This window comes from Sabethes cyaneus, chromosome 1, assembly GCF_943734655.1.
Source record: "Sabethes cyaneus chromosome 1, idSabCyanKW18_F2, whole genome shotgun sequence".
NCBI classification, from domain to species: domain Eukaryota; kingdom Metazoa; phylum Arthropoda; class Insecta; order Diptera; family Culicidae; genus Sabethes; species Sabethes cyaneus.
Window position 1 is genome coordinate 135,206,236 of NC_071353.1, and position 17,074 is coordinate 135,223,309.

At 38.5% G+C, this 17,074-nt stretch overlaps 1 protein-coding gene across 1 annotated transcript; it reads left to right on the top strand.

Annotated features, from left to right (window-relative positions):
- The first annotated feature begins 15,142 nt into the window (after positions 1–15,142).
- On the top strand, positions 15,143–16,790 carry LOC128746265 (uncharacterized). The gene is made up of 2 exons (XM_053843314.1): positions 15,143–15,332; positions 15,393–16,790. Exons 1-2 carry the CDS (start codon positions 15,143–15,145, stop codon positions 16,499–16,501), a joined length of 1,299 nt encoding a protein of 432 aa, XP_053699289.1. The 3' UTR covers positions 16,502–16,790.
- The last annotated feature ends 284 nt before the right edge of the window (positions 16,791–17,074 follow it).

The window sequence follows — 17,074 nt, forward strand, 5'->3', positions numbered from 1 at the left end:
CTCTTCCGCTTCACATCTTATCTCGCCCTGGAGATACTATCAACACTTTTGTTTCAATGCTTTCTTTTACCATCCCCTCCGTTAATTCTCAATTGTTTTGCTTGCTTAAACTTTTGCTGGAGAATTTGATGTTAAACAAACTTTGTCTTGAATTAAGATTTATTGACTATTATGTCTGATATACCTCAATGTTTGTTTTCTCTTTCTCATCAATATTTTGTTGGTTTTTATCGCAATTTTCTCCAATATCAGGTTTATTTCGCTTATTGGTTCAATTCTGCTTAATTTGGTTTGAGTTTTATTAGGCCGTTTGAATAGCTTTTTTTTTGTATGCCAGAGGGGCATTGGGTTAAAAGGCCACTGCAATAGCTTTGAAAACTTGAATAGCTTTACTTTTCCCCGGTGATATTTATGGTATAAGTAGAGCAAACTCTTTTATTCATATGGCTTATTCATTCTTATTCGAATATAGGATACCGGAGGGTATTTCCAGCACGCTACTAAATTCGGCATACACTCCCTTCTTTTTATGCTGCGATAAATAAAAACTTTACCGCTAAAAAAACTTTACTTATATATAACAATACTGAAACGAATGTAGCACTCATAGGCTTTAATGTGTTATAACTATTTTCATAAAAATGTAAGTAATTTGCTCATTTTTATTCAATAAACATCAAAACCACTGTTTCTCCACTAGCACGTAGTTAGGCTGAAAAAATAGAAGCAATCGCTTACGCGTATCCGATCTTGATGATGGTTTGGAAAACACACAACTATGATCACGTTTACTTATTCAAGAAATTAAACAGCTGTGGATACGACGTAGGGGTCCTAATTCATCATTGCCAAATGCCCCCACATGCCAAATTTGGTTCCATTTGCTTAATTAGTTCTCGAGTTTTGAGGAAATTTGTAATTCATTTGTATGGGAGCCCCCCCCCCCCCCTTTCAACGAGGAAGAGGTCTCTAACCATCATAAGAACCTTCTTCCGCTACAAAAACCCCTACATGAAAATTTTCACGCCGATCGGTTCAGTAGTTTTCGATTCTATAAGGAACATACAGACAGACAGACAGAAATCCATTTTTATAGGTATAGATTGCGCAACTATAAGAAATTATGGTGGTACTACCTATTGAGTTATTCGGTGGATTGCTTTATTACTGTTATGGTTTGTACCATGCAGGCTTTTTCGTCCTGCCGAATATAGAAAACAACACAGACACCACTATAGAAAATGGGCCCCAAATAGCCGCAGCAGCTTCATCATTTCTCGCAACTATAACTCAAATTCAATAGCATTTCATTAAGACAGTAAAAGAAGACAGAAAAAGACGACAAAAAGGATAAAAAGTTGCCGAAAAAACGATAATGATGATGATAATGACCATGACAAAAATACAACAAATATATGGCGAGAAAACGACGAATAGGAAGGAAATGCAACAAAGAGAAAAAGCATTAAAAAATAACAAAAAGACAGACGATAAAAATACGACGAAGAAGAGCGGTTAAAAAATAACGAAAAAATGATGGAGAAGTTGACGACCAGACGATGAAAAAGAACAAAAGACGACAAAAATGCGATGAAAAGACATTGAAAAAATGCCAAAGAAGCGCAAAACAATGCAATAACAAGGAAGAAAAGACTATTTTTTTATTTTAATGTGGGTTTGAACCAGTTGGTCATTCACCAAAGAAAAGACTAAATAGACGCAAAAGAGTCGACGAATAGACGATGAAACAGCGTCAAAAAATGCCAGAAAACGGCTGCAAATGACGACAAGAAGGCTTCGTCAGGAGCAACTAAAACGCCATAAAAGTCGATAAAAATGGCAACAAACGTGAAATAAAAGTGCTCGAAAGTCTTACATCTGGCCAAGAAAGAAAGAAAGAAAAATGATCAACAGTCGTTAAAAGACAACAAAAAACGACAGGAAGATGACTAAAAAATTGAAAGATGCAGGACGAAAAAAAAAAGATGAAAGAAATGATGCCCACTCACAGGCGAAAGCGAATGAGAAGCATAACAACCAATGCTTACGGCTCTCACACAAGCGTAAGACAAATAACCACCGTTGCTTTATGCAGACATTCTGCTACCTACACACTCCGTAATGCTCAGCTTCATATTGTCTTTCTGCATAGCTTATCCGCGAGTCGAATAACTCGTGAGCAATCAGCTGGCCGTAAGAGCCAGTGGCAGATTTTGTATTACTTTTTCTTTTAATAAAGCTTTTGTGCTTCCGATGTTGGGCAGCTGAAGGGAAGGCGAAATAAAAATATCGACATTTTCTTAATCGAGAAAAAAATTAAGCGATCTAAGCATTTTTACCCAAAGTTTATACGTAAAAACCAAATCTATTCATGCTTCTCATATGTACGTTATAATTTTCCATGGAAAAATTTACAAAAAGGAAGACAAAACCGAAAAAAAAAATTATTGACAATTTTCCACTGTTCGACAGTTTAGAATTCTGCTTCTGTTTCGTGCAAGAAGCATTAACTGAGCATAGTACTTTTCCAAATTCCAAAAAAATCGATTTTTTTATTAATTTACTCGAAAAATTATCATTTTGAGCAAATGTGGTTGAAACCCTTTGGATGAATTTCGAAAATTGACTAAGTTATAGCTATTTGTACCGCGCATGTCTGGAACGATTGCACAGCGAATAAAAACTTCAAAGCCGTTTTTCTCGACACCAGGTTTTCAAAGTTAGTCGGTACCGTCAGAGTCGTACCGTAACATTGTAGCGCTCTTTGCGGAAATTCAATTTGGCGCCCCCTCATTTCTTAAATCAGTGCTCGTTCCAACCCGGAAAAAATAACCACAACACGACGATAAAAGTTATGGTAACAGTCGGATGCAAAATACAGTAAAAACAATAAAATTTATCATCCGAAAAGATAACCAAACAATCAAACTTATTGTTGTCGACCATAACTTTTATAGTTTTCAGAGGTTCTAGCATATAAATGACGGGTTGATAAGTATCTTAACAATAAAAAAAATCTAGTTTTTCGCGAACAAAAATTATCATTTACAGTAAACGTTATCGTCCTTTTATGGTAATTTCTTTAGGCGAAAAAACAAAATATAACTAAAAAAGGCAGTAAATGGCCAATTCTATAGCATAAAATAAGAAATAAAAATATTAATAAAATTTGGATTTGAGGTACTTTCACAATAAATTTACCATAAGTTTCAATGTTCACAATAAAAATTGTTGTAGATGCATTGTTTCTACTACAAAATTGAATGTAAATTTTTTTTCGGGAAGTTTATCACTTTTTCGTATTCGCCCCTTATCCAATACTTAGGGTCATGTATTAAGCCATCCATAAAAATGCTTCGACACTCTGCCAGATGGCTTTACAGCTGTTTACCAGAATCTTCGCTATGACCGATCAAAAGATAGACGTCGCCATATTATTCAACTTTTTAGTGACCTTGGCGATCAGGTCCTCGTCCGATTTGGGCTCAAAATTCTTGAAGTAAATGCTTCGTTTGAGCTTCACCCTAAAATTTACTATTGATCGCAATTGGGGGACATTAGGAGAGTTGGTGATCGTCGGTGCAAGCTTGATCTTCAGCCGGTTCATCTCCTCTAGTGATCTCTTGGCTTAATGTCCCGCCATCTCTTGGCCCGCCATCTCTTGGCCAAGTCCCGCCAAAACACCACATTCTTTGCGCGATACTTTTGATTGAAGGCGGCAATTTCCGGTAGGTACTTCAAACTGTATCTTCGTATCTCCTCGTTCACCGTAAACCCTGAACGAAATAACAGCGGCTTGAACATTCTCTTTTCTCTGAACGTCAGCCACAGAAGGATCTTCTTCGGGAACTTGGGGCGGAAGATATACTCGACGTCATCACTTACCTTTCTGGTGGGGGACGTAAAGTACTCGGTCCTTTGGCAATCGTTGCGTCCAGCTTCAAATAGTTTTCGTCGCCTATTATGACCACGACATCGTGCTTCGTCGGAAAGATGTTTTTTACCAGCACCTGCGGTCGTTCTCTGGCCTATTAGCTGCCACTCAGGCACGGCCAGTTTCGACTGACGCTTCCGCATAAAAATGTCCATTTTGGTCAAGTACTTCTTCACCGTTTAGCCAGTTTCTCTGACCTCTCGGCCCAAGGCGCGGAACGATGAGGCCACCTTGCTTTCGATCTTCATTTTTAGCTTCCGCGCAGCACTGTCCGGCGGCCGAAATTAGGCTTCCTTACAGCACTTTCGCGAAAGAAGATGTTTCGAATGCTAAATGGCTCTATTCGACGGATACGACGTGCTTCATCATATACCAACTTCTTCGCTGGAAGTACGAACAAAGCATCGAACGTAGTTGTTTGACGGTTTTCACCATGGCTGCTGCATGCAAATCAACTGATAAAGTGGCATGGAAAATCGCTAAAATCAGTATAGTTTTTAATACATACGTTATTCCTAACGCTTTAGTGAAATATACTCCCTTCCCAAGTAACAAATAAGCTTTTGATCAATCTTTTGACTGCATAACTGCTGTAAATTGGCATCCACAATTCTGTTTAAATTCTTCTTGTTGGTAATTAGCTGCAAATAAGCATTGTCAGCACTATAAGAGGGCTAGCACTAAAGTAGCCGCATATTTTGCCAAAATAGCATTTAAGTAGCATTTAAAGCAACTTAAATGCTTATTGGCTTGCTTTTAAATTGCATTGGAAATGCTTATGCTTACCTGGATTTTTGACGCCTTGGCACATATCCCACCAATTTCGAAGGGGAATAGTCAACAGCGCAAGATACAGCCTATTTAAGAATATTACATATACACTAGCGCCACTTAGTGGTAAAATTCCGAAATACTACAATCCAACATAATGCCCTCAACTTTGTAGAAGACACCAACGTTCTCCACGATAAGGATCATGAGTTATTTCCATGTTGAAACCAATTAAATCAACCAATAAATCCCACATGCTACATAAACTCCATTAAAAACGTTTCCATTAAGGCGGTCCCTATTAGGCGGTTCTTATTGAGGGGATTGCTGTACATCATTTTTGTGTTCTGTTTGTTTTTATCTTTGGTTGAATAATTACTTTTGATTCAGTAACTTTATTCTCGGATGCGGATCCAATTTCATCGACTTGCTTCTAGTTCGCACCTATTATCTGTTTTCCATATTCTGTAAAAAAAACTACCACTTTGCCTGCACATTCTTTATAATATAAAGTTTACATTGCGGTGAATCTGTTCTTAAAGTTTGTAAGCCACAAAAGCAAAGAGTGCCAAACGAATACCATCCCGCGCCTTTTTCTGTTGTAAGAGTTAATCCTCAAGGGACAGGCATGATATGATCAGTGAATTGTGTAAATGTAAAGGGAACTGTCAAGGTAAAGCGGTATGGTTTCGAGCCAAAAAACGATGTTATTTTCCGTGCTATGTACTATCACACAATATGCTCGAGCGATGTTATCGTTCGGTACAAATAGCCAAGCGTCTCCATTACTTCACCCCGACTAGCGGAAAACGGTGGAGCCAACCTGGTCGGGCGCTTTTGCTCGCCTATAATTCGAAGGTGCATAAAGGTGGACCCCCGTAACTCGTGCCAAATTGAAATATATTCCAAATATATAACCATTCGATTTTCTTGTAAGATTCTACTGCTGTACGATGCACCGGAACTGCACTTGAATTATACCCCTTGTTTGGTGGCGAATGCGCGAGTGCGAGTGCGGACAGGAGGCACCTTCTATCTCTCTCTCCTTCCACAACTCGACTCTGCGACAGCAGAACTACTGTAGTAAAGCCGCAGTCGAGCAAAAACTTTTCCATTTTACCGTTACTATAAAACTGCTGAACCATTCAATGAAACCGGCTCCGACTTGGCAATTGCAACTGCTATCTGCTCTTTCGGAACGTGAAATGCTTACCCAATGGATCGACAAGTCGCGCGGGGAGTGAGTCAGGTTGAGGCCAGGACGCTGCCGAACGAAAACGGGGCGAGTTACACTGGCTTTTATATGAAGGAAAATTTCATAGCCTACAATAAAGAGGCGGAAAGTTTCCGTTATGAATAGTAAAAACTGCAGGGTGCGCTCTATTGATTTTACTTATGAAGATTATGAAGGTCCAACTGGATTGTCAGTAAGTGCCGCGCTCACTCACTCACTCACACAGTTGACCCTAATTTGGACCGAGCGACGACGACGACGACGACGCCGACGGGTAAGATGGTAAGTAAGCGATAATTGTGCTCAATTGCCGGTGCGGAGAGTGAAGCTGTTTTGGGAAATTAAAAGAAAAACGGATATCTATTTTGAACGGTTTATGAGCCCAACGAGGGGTTGTTTTGAAATGAGACGGGAATTTTTAGGTTTTGTCAGCTGTTTACACTGCTTTAGGATGGCACCATATCGTTAAGCAGCTTTTCGAGTGATCAATTTTGTTGCTACCCTGCCAACAATGGGGGAAGATCATAATCGCAGCAGAGTCGACATGTGTTACCAACATAAAATAGCAGAAAGTTGTACCAATCCGTAGATATGTATGCGTTGCGAATGTTTCTCTGTTGACGGGGATTGGCATAATAGGGAAAAAAAGTTCTCCATGACTCTGCTTTCCATTTACTGGAGTTTTTGTTCTCATTTGCTATTGAAACATCTGTATATTCATAATTATCCTGTCGGTAGCCGTTTCAAAACGGACTCTCCGATAATTACTGACGAGCTAGTTAAAAGTAGAGAATACTTATTGATCAGTAAAAATCCTTTGAATGAAAGGTAATTTATTATCTTGTTGAATTTATAGAAAAATACCGTTCAAAATACTAAAAATTTAGCAACGTAAAAATTAATACTAAAAAGGTGGAAGTCAACCACAGCAGCAAACCCATACGAAGTTGCTATAAATTTATTTTTTGGAGTTTAAAAATATCTGTCCGTCACGTCTTATTTAATATTGAAACGCGGAACGAGTTGGAGACGAGTAGGTCAGGACCGAGTACAGTGGAGAGGAATTCTTGATACGGTAAGAGGCACTCCGGCTCTCCGCTGGTAGAAGTAAGTAAGTACGACACAAAATTTGACATAAAAATAATACGGTGGTTTTACAATTGATGAAGTTCTGTCTCCCCGGGACGGTTTTTTTGGAAAATGGAGGGGAAAGGGTGGAAAGGTAAGGTAAGGGGGGAGGCGGTAATAGGTAGCTACGCTTAACAAGTTGTCGATGTGACTCCTACCTTTTGTTCAATGCTGAAAGGTGCATGGGTCAAACCAAGCTATAATCTAAGATAATAACCGGATTCGAACCCACAACACCCGCCAAGGCATGTAGCTCGCTGGTACTTGTACCTTTGAACCATAGAGGCGCTGGACAAAAGGACACTGCAAAAGCCACTTATTAAGATAGCGTCTGGTTGGGTTTTAGACACAATTTGTGCCTCTTCCTTCGTCTACTGTAGATAACCACCGACCGAGAAGTTTAAATCTAACTTGTTTTTACTGGCAGGACGGCGACACCATGCAGGCCCTTTCGACTTGCAAGGTACTACACGTGACGTTGTTCGTCTGTCAGCGTGTTAGCCGCGACTCTCAGCGCGGGTTTTCGGGGTAAGGCCCTGTTCCTATGAAATAGATTAATCTCATGTTTTAGTCTCGATCTTGAAATGCGGTGAGACATATAAATTAATAAGCTAATTTCCAAGGGGCGGGGCGGATAAAACCTGGTAGAAATATTTTTCAAATAGAGCACAAAAAATTACTCGTAAAATGAACTAAAAAGCAAAGTCGTGGGCTTAAACTGTCATTAGACATTACCCTTCTTTATCGACAGACTTGGCAGCCGGCTGTTAGATTACAGGAAAATTACGGGGCCAGTGTAAGGATCCTACTGACTCTATCTATCAAGCACCGCCTTGCCGAGACTCGAACATACGACGACTGGCTTGTTAGACTAGCATCGAAGCTAACTGGACGGTGATCTAAACACAAATAAATGGTTCAAGAATCTAAGAAAAACAATCTCGTTGAGTATCAAAATTCTCCCAAAGTAGCACCGATAAAACGTAAATAGTGAAAAAATAGACATTAAATCACAAAAGTACCACAAATGGCAAGCTGATACAGAATTAAATTTTTATTTGAAAATGGAATAAAAATCGAAATTGTCCTTAAAATCGGTGATTAAATTAGACTTGAACTTGAACTTTTACTTCAAACTTAAGCTATGGACACGAAATTAGACAGGAAGTTTTACTCGAAATAAAAATTGTCATTTTTCCTCTTATTCTCTCGCACATTTTACCTCTTTTCTCTTCCACTTTATCTCTTTTCCAATCCTGTTTTTTCACATTTTGTTCCAATTTTCTCCTTTTCTGTGTCGTTTGCTTGAGTTTTGCACACACGTTTCATCCGTTTTGCATATGTTTCTCTCGTTTTCCTTTTTCTGTCTCGTTTTTTTTTGTTTTCTGTTCCATTGTTTTTATTTTTAGCCCAGTTTTTCTCGTTTTTTATAATCATCCTTCTCTTTTTCAGTCTTTTACCATTTTCCCTTTGCATCCCTCTTTCCCGTGTTCGGTTTCGGTATTTTTCGAACTACATATTTTTATATCCCTTCCTTTTTGCAATTGTCTGTTCTGTTTTCTTCTTTTGGATGTCCCGTTTTTTTACCTTTTTACTGTGTTTTTGGCTTCCCTATTTCTTCGGTTTTCCTTTTTTAACTTCCCTTCTTTCGTCTTTTTCTTTTCCGTTTTACCTTTTCTTTAGTCTGTTTTCCTTGTTTTTATTTTAGCCTTTTTCTATCCCATTTGTCCGTTTTTTGTCCCATATTCTTCCGTTTATATTCCGTTTGACACATATTTTCCCATTTTTCTCGTTTCTTCTTTCGGTGTTTTTCTCTGTCCGGTGGTTCGATCACTTTGACTTAATTTTGATTCATTTGACAGTACCGTTTTAACGGGGCCAAGCATGACAGAGTTATATATAGGACAATTGTTGAACAGGTTATTATCTATAATTTTGCTGAATAAAGTTTTGCCGTGTCTTCCCAGATAACACAAGATCGTAATAGATAGTTCACATTAAATCGTTTTCAAGTCAATTTTACATTGTAATTGTATAACGATTAGAGTGTGTCAAAACAAAGTGAACAATAAGTTGTTTTTCAGTCGGGCGTGTCCTCATATACAACTCATGACTGTGAATTATAAAGCTGTATAGATGATTGAAATATTTAGTTATATCTCAATCATATATTCAGGAGTATTAAGTTGTGTGTTATAAAAACCACTGTATAAAATGCAAGATAGAATTAAAAATAATCGTCAAAATTTTCGCACGTATATTGCCTCCACATTGGTACATATATGCTCTTATCTGACGTGAAATATAACTTTTTCGTTCAGATATGCTGTCGTATTTCTCAGTTGCAATCGAGATATACAAACCAAATGGTTTACTGGGTTTTGTAGTTACGGCGCTACAATGCTAGTATCTTATTAGTGACTAACTGAACGTTCATTTAGTCACTGATGAATTACTAGCATTGTAGCACCGTAACTACAAAAGGTACAGCAAAACTTTGTTCAGTAAAATTGTAGATTAGAATTAGTTCTACAAATGTCCCATATACAACATTGTCATATTTGGTTCGGCTGAGACGGTACTGTAAAATGAATCAAAATTGAGTCAAAGTGATCGAACCATCCCTGTCTCTGTCGTTAATTTTCTTTCCCCGTTTGGTTTCCCTTGTTTTCTGTTTCGAATTCTCTTGCTTGTCTCATTTTCCTTCTTTTTATTTGGTTTTTCTTGTTTTCTGTCCACCGTTTACTCTTTCTCTTGTTTGGCTGTGACGTTTATCGTCATTTTCCTAAAACCTAGATTTCCTCGTACTAGCCATACTAGAGATGTGCCACATATACAACAGTCCAAACGCAATCAACAAACGAACAGACGTAGAAGGATTAAATAGTATATATGCCGGAATACTATTTTCTGTACAAAATAAAACCAAGAACACCCCCACAACCCTAGTGCCTAACCAAACATATCCACACACATAAACAGTAATTGTAGAACCAGGTGACTCTTAGACCGATAGTGCAGAAACAGAACAAAACTCAAAAATGATAGTGACGAAAGATACTAAAAATCCACAACAAATGACAAACTACAGGTTAGCAATAGACGACTAAAACAACAAAATCTACAATCAAATTCATCATATACAGGAACCTAAGATAGAAACATAAGACAGCAGCGACAATTTTAGACATTTTCAGACAAAATCATTCAGACAACGGACAGACTAGTTAGTGAGTAACAAACAAATACTAAAAATTGTCATATAGTTAAAATACCAATGTTTATAGCGATTCCTTGAAAAAGCTTTAAAAATAAAAGCGAAACGTCGGAGAGTAACTAAAAATTTGTTACGATTTTGGTTTGACTACATACGCCATTTCCCAAAAAAAGCTAGATTTCCTCCGTTCCGTTTTTTCGACTTTCTATTTCTGTTTTCCCCGTATTCAGCCACCCGTTTCTCCTCTTTTTCTGTCTCGTTCTTTGTCATTTGCTGTCCTGTTTTGATTTTTTTTCTCTATTTTTTCGCTTTTTAACTTTGTTTTTTTTTATCCCGTTTTTTGTTCGTTCTTTTCTTTCGTCTGTTTCGCTCTTCCTCTTATTATGTCCTGTCTGTTCTGTTGTATTTATTTTTTTCTGCCCATTTAATGTTATTTTCAGTCTTGTTTTTCGAGTTTTTCAATTCTTGTTTCCATACTCCTGCTCCCGTATTTTTTCCTATTCTTTTTCAACCTTTCCATCTCGTTTTTTCTCCTTTTTTGTTCCGTTTTTTCTCTTTTTCTTCCGAGTTCATTCTCATTTTCTTCGTTTCCTTAATGGTTCTTTCGAATTTTATTTCTTTTTCTTCTTTTTTCTTCAGTTCTTCATCTTTTTACGTTTGTTATACTATAACAAAGGTTTAAAAATTGGTCGAAAAACCAATACCAATCGATAAGGTTCGACGAATTGAGCAATGTCTGTGTGTGTGTGTGTGTGTGTGTGTGTGTGTGTGTGTGTGTGTGTGTGTGTGTGTGTGTGTGTGTGTGTGTGTGTGTGTGTGTGTGTGTGTGTGTGTGTGTGTGTGTGTGTGTGTGTGGATGTGTGTATGTGACGCTTGACTTTAGTCGTCTGTTTCTCGGAGATGGCTGAACCGATTCGTTTGCTATTACGCTTATTTGAAAGGTGTTATCACCTTGTAGATCACTATTGAATTGTTTTGCGGTCCGACATTTTGTTTGAAAGTTATAAGCAAAAATGTAAAAATTACGTGACATGATTTTCTCCGGAACCGCTCAACCGATTTCAACAACTTTAGTATCAAATCAAAGCTCTTGCTACTGCAAATTTTTTGGGAGAGTTTTGTCGAAAACAATCACGCGGTTTAAAAGTTATGTTTAAAAATGTGCTTTTTTAAGGTGTCAATTAGTCGAACGTTTCTCAGAGATGGTCAACCAGATTTGTGCGCTATTAGTCTCATTTGGTAGGTAATATAGCCTCATAGATCACTATTGATTTGTTTTTTGATTGGATGTTTAATTTGAAAGTTGTGAGCAGTCGTGTACAACAGAATGAAATTTACAATTCTTTATAACGATTTTAACCTGATAATTAGGCAGATTTCAATTATCTTAGTATCAAACGAGGGGCATTAATGCTGTGAACATGTTTGCTGAATTTTATTAGAATCGGCCTTAGCAGTCAAAAGTTATTTGATATAACATTGATAAAATTATTTAAGCAAATTTTACTGATATGAACCGAATAGAAAAAAACAAGATCTTGTGCTCTAGCCTAGCGTAAAAATGCTTAATTTTTCAGGTGGTGTGTCTTTGGAAAAGTTTATTAAAAAAATATGGCGCAACTTTTTACACTATTAGGGTGACTGTAAATCTACCTATTAGGGTGTTACAAATTTTTGTTTTTTTTAAATGCGTCCAAAAAAGTACAGTGTCTCTACAAAAGTTGTAAAACACAGTAAAATAAGCAACTTTGCTGTACATAGTAACTATCTATCTCTTACTGGTTGCGAAGTGTAACGATTTTTTAAAAACGGGCAATAAAAATTGAAAAATTGAGATACCGAAAAGCGGCCACGTCACAATTTAGATAATTCATTTTTACACGTCAAAAAAAAATCAGCCAAATCGGTCCTCTAGATACTGAGATACATGTACCGTCCCTGAAAACATATGGTTTCGAGGAGAGCGCGTTTAAACTATTGTACAGCACTGCACTTCCCTTCAAGCCATCCCACAATTCGGCTGTCAATTCGAGACCACGTACCGAAAAATACTTTGGGCTCAACATTTCTGAAGGTAAAAGGCTCATGAAAATGCAAAACAAACAAGTTTTTCGACTTTCCAGTGAGGGCCCCCTCTTGAATATCAATCCTGCCCAAGAACTTTGTACACGATTTTTTATTGATATCAAATATTCTACAAATTTATTGGTATATTACATACACATGCATGTGTATTGATGATAACTACCATTGTGTTATCAAAAAGTTGAGTTATGTTTCGAAGGCGCGTCGAATTCTAACTCAAATGACAAATGAGACGGTATAACAAAGGTTCCTTTTACCAATAGGTGGATTAAATCGGGTTTTCTACCCAGTCTCCACGTTTTTTGCCTCATTTTTTCTCTCCCGTTTTCTTCTTTTCCGCTTTTTTCCCTTTTTATGTCCCGTTTCCTTGCCATTCTGTCACGTTTTTTCTTTCGTTTTTCTTTTTTATACCAGTTTTTATTTTGTTTTTTCTTACCCTTTTTTACTGACCAGTTTATCCAATTTTTGTCACGTATTTCTACGAGCTTTTTTCCATTTTTTCTCCTTCTGTCTTATTTTTCCTTTTTTCTCTATTTTTTGGAGAGCAATTTTGCTACGCGACCGAACATAATTTTTCGACTTTCCTTTAGAGTTGTCCGCCATCATCACTTATTTTAAAATTGGACTTCCAGATGGAAATGAATTGGTTTTAATTGGATTGAATTGCACTAAAAATTGTGACTGGAATTATAGGGTATTGTCGTTATCGTCGGGCCACTGTTATGGTCGGGCCATCACGATTTTACAGTTTTAGTAACTCATGATATCTATGATACAACCATTGTAAAACCTCTTACTGTGATAGCTAACTTTTCACAATATTGTGATTTTCAATCGTGTATTCAAAACACCCGTACTGAATTCAGTGACTAAATCTTACAAAAAAAGTTTTCCATGCGCAATGAACTTTTCTTCAAGAAATGATTCATGAAATGCAATTATCGAGATTCATTTTGAAAATGTATGAAGTGAGTTGTGCTGCACACGAAGACTATAGAAAAATCCCCTCCAGTAAGGTGTTTGGGAAGGCTAAGGTGAAATATTAGAAAAGCGCTATATGTAAAGTTCGGGCCACTTGAGAAGTCATGGTTGGGCCACCATAATTTTAAGCACAAAAACGCAATAATCGCTCGGGAATGTTAGCCACGTAAAATGGGATGAAATAAAGCAGAATTAATACGATAAAAACCTATATTTTAGTTGTTTTTTTTTTTCATTGTAGTTGTACACTTCGGAAAAGGCGATTTTGACTTTACAAGATCGCCAAAATTTCACAAAAATGTAATGAAAAATAGGGTATTTGTACCTGTATAAGCCGTTGTTCACGGAATTCATTCTTTTCATGTCTCTATATAGAATTTCAATACGTAGGTCTTAGATTTTCTGCGGTGGCCCAACCTGTACAACATGGCCCGACTATAACAACATTTTTTGTCTTCACGTAAATACCCATAACTTTTTTATTTCTTAAGCAATCAATTCAAAACTTTCTTGGAATATACCTTATTCTTAGACCTTTGCAATGATGTATTTTGATTTCCACAATTTCTTTTGAAACGAAAGTTATGGGCGAATTCCAAAACGTGGCCCAACCACGACGACACTCCCCTACTTGAAACTATAGACTTAAAGTTGAACTTACAATCATTGTTGAAATTTGGCATAAAATTGAAATTAAATTTGAGCTTAAATTAGGCTTGAAACTATCTGAAATTTAGTTTATAACTGGACTTTAAATTGAAACTGCAAATATTTTTAAACAATTTAACTTACTTACCGCTATTATAGTAGCCTAATTAAATAAAAACTGCGGGCTTCTGGGTTATCGAAATTATTTAATTCCACAGAGAAGGCACGCCAGTGCTCGTTGCCTTGGTTACGTGTCAACAAACGACAGCCGTGGACTCGCGATTACCATCGTAACGAATTGAGATTTTTCCTACACTCAACACTTTAGGCAAAATCATTAGAACATCTTTCGAAATAGCTACTCGGGTGGTAAGTAAAAGTAATACAACCAAAAACCGAATGCAATGTTTAGTGCTTTGAGTTTCATGTTGGTAATCGGAAAAAAAGAAACGGGGTGCCATGCTGACTACCATAAATATGCTCTGACGACCTTGTTGTTAATTTGAAGAAAGCGATAAAACGTGTGGGTTCAATGTCTCAAGGATGGTGACTTCAGTAGTTCGGATGAACCCTGACACCGGACAGCCAAAACCCGAACAGCCAGAAAAAAATCTATTATTTCTCCCTAGCGCCCACCAACACATATCATAATCGACACGGTGTCACATGCTACCAGTCTTCGCATTATTGAACAGTTTCGTTACAATGGCCGTCAGCTGGATGCACCGATTATCATGTCTGCTTAAATTACCTAACGCGGAGGAGACTTCCCAAATTGTGCGCTGGCTCTGGGTGACTGTCTGGCACTGCTACACGGAAAGCCGGTCCTGCTATTGATTTTCTATCCACCCCGGTGCGGCGCGGCGCGGCGGAATTGACCCGACGCGACACGACCCAGACAGTCGCGAATCAATCTGGTTGTCATACCTACCTACCAATCAGCAGTACTGGAACAGCTGGCCCCGTTAGATCGGCCACACAGTAATCCAACGTGTCAAATATTTACCATAGAAATCGATCCGCAAACAGTGTGACATCCATCAGCGGACGGAGTGCACACCCGCAAGCGATGGGAATAGGGTCGGCCCTACCAGTCAGTCGGCTTGCAAGCGCTAATTAGTTTTCCACCGACACTGGACCGGCAATGGACGTACACGGGCGACACTTTTTAATTCCGTCGTTTTCCATCAGTGTTATCATCTGCGTCGGTTCGAAGTTGGTGCATCTTCCGGCGGACCGCGAACCGCTCGGCAGCTACTTTCGAGTGATTAGCGATGGTGCCGTTCTGCTGCTGCATTTCATTTATTTAGGCAGTTCCATCGATTCCTTCTTGGGTTAGTATTGTAACCTGTACCGGGGTTGAAAAAGGTCTATTATTTTGCCTGCTTTAACAGCTCGACCGAACGACGCCTACCAGCTTCTGCTGGATACACTTGGATTCCCGTTGGCATGCGTTTACGCCTACATCCAGTTCTGGTCCTCCGTGGTGGGCAACCACTACATGTCGGTGTGTGCTGCGGATATCGTCCTTGAATACGCGACGGTGCTACTAACGGCGCAGCAGTACGGCTCGCCCTTCCTCGCCTGGAGACGCTGGACCGCTTTGTTGGCGACGGTTTTGCTAACTCTACTGAACTGTTACAGCATCCGTTGGACGACCACCACCTTCGCAATCTACATGAAGTCACTGTTTATGAGTTTTTGGATGGCAAAAATTTGGATTAATCTCACCTCTATTCAGGCTGCCGTTGTCAGTGCGGGGCAGGACTTCGTCCTGATTATGTGTTTGACGTTTGCCGTTATAGCACTGCTGGTGGCCGTTAAGGAATTTGATTGTTTTCCACGAGACGTAGTTTCGGCAAATCAGACGGTGCTGCTTCCCTTGTACGAACAGCTGGTCGGAGTTTCCATTCCGGAGTTGCCGGTGATCGCCGCCTGCTACTATTCTGGCTCGCTGAATAGTTTCTTTCTTACGCCGGAGCCCTTCATCAAAGCAGCCCAGAACGGGCAGCTCCCGTTTGCTGTTTCCTTGTGTCAGGAAAAGACAAACTCTCCGATCGTTTTGCTGCTGTTGAAAAGTGTGATTACTGCAATCGCCGTTGGTTATTTGAGTGATGATCTGCTGCTGCTGGGGTCCACCTGGAATTGTTTGCTCATTGCGGCTGCTGTTTTGTTTGACATTGCAACGTTACGGGCCAATTATGTTCAACTAAAGTGTGGCGGAAATAGTAGACTACAAACGGTTGCCATGTGTGTGCTGCATGCCGGATTTCAACTGGCCAACTTTGGCTGGATCTATCATCGCGTAACGGGATTCGGGGATATTGCCCGGATGCTACTGTTCATCGCTTCGGTTACGATTGTGGCATTTAAGATGGTACAAAGTGATACTTTTGTCGAGATCTGTTGTAGCAGGTTAAAGTTGACGTGCTACCCAAAGATGGGATTAATGACCGATGACGTGAAAAAACCTAACGATGCGTGTGTTGACAGTTTGGCTTAGTTAAAATGCTAACCAAAGTTAACAAGCAGAGGTTTTCTAATTTTCAAATTTGTTATTAATTCATACTGGCAGTTACCATTGACGATCACCGAGCTTGCTAATGAACAAAGTAGAAACACTTCGGTTTTTTCGTTGCTCACATTCATATTCAGTTTTTTTCCGTGAAATTGCTGTACATGATTTACTTGACGTTCTTCTTCGCATAGAATCCATTTTACTACACTTTTACCACATAAAACTTTGTAATCCTATCCTTCGGAAATGAAATTTCATTGTTAATTGTGTTATGTATACTGTTAATTATAAATAAACAAAATCGACGGTTCCTAACTATTCGCTCCTCGCACTGTTGTTCTATAGCACTTTTCTTTTTATTTTTATAAAAAACTAGCTGACTTGACAAACTTCGTATTGCCACAAAATAACCTGTGTTGTACATAAATAATGAATCTCGGGTGATCTTTGAAACAATCTCGAGTTTTGCAAGTTTCTGAAGAGTTCAACCTTAGATGATTCGTTTTGGCAGTTACGTAACTATGAAAGCATTCCAGGTAACCAATAAGCATCACTAGC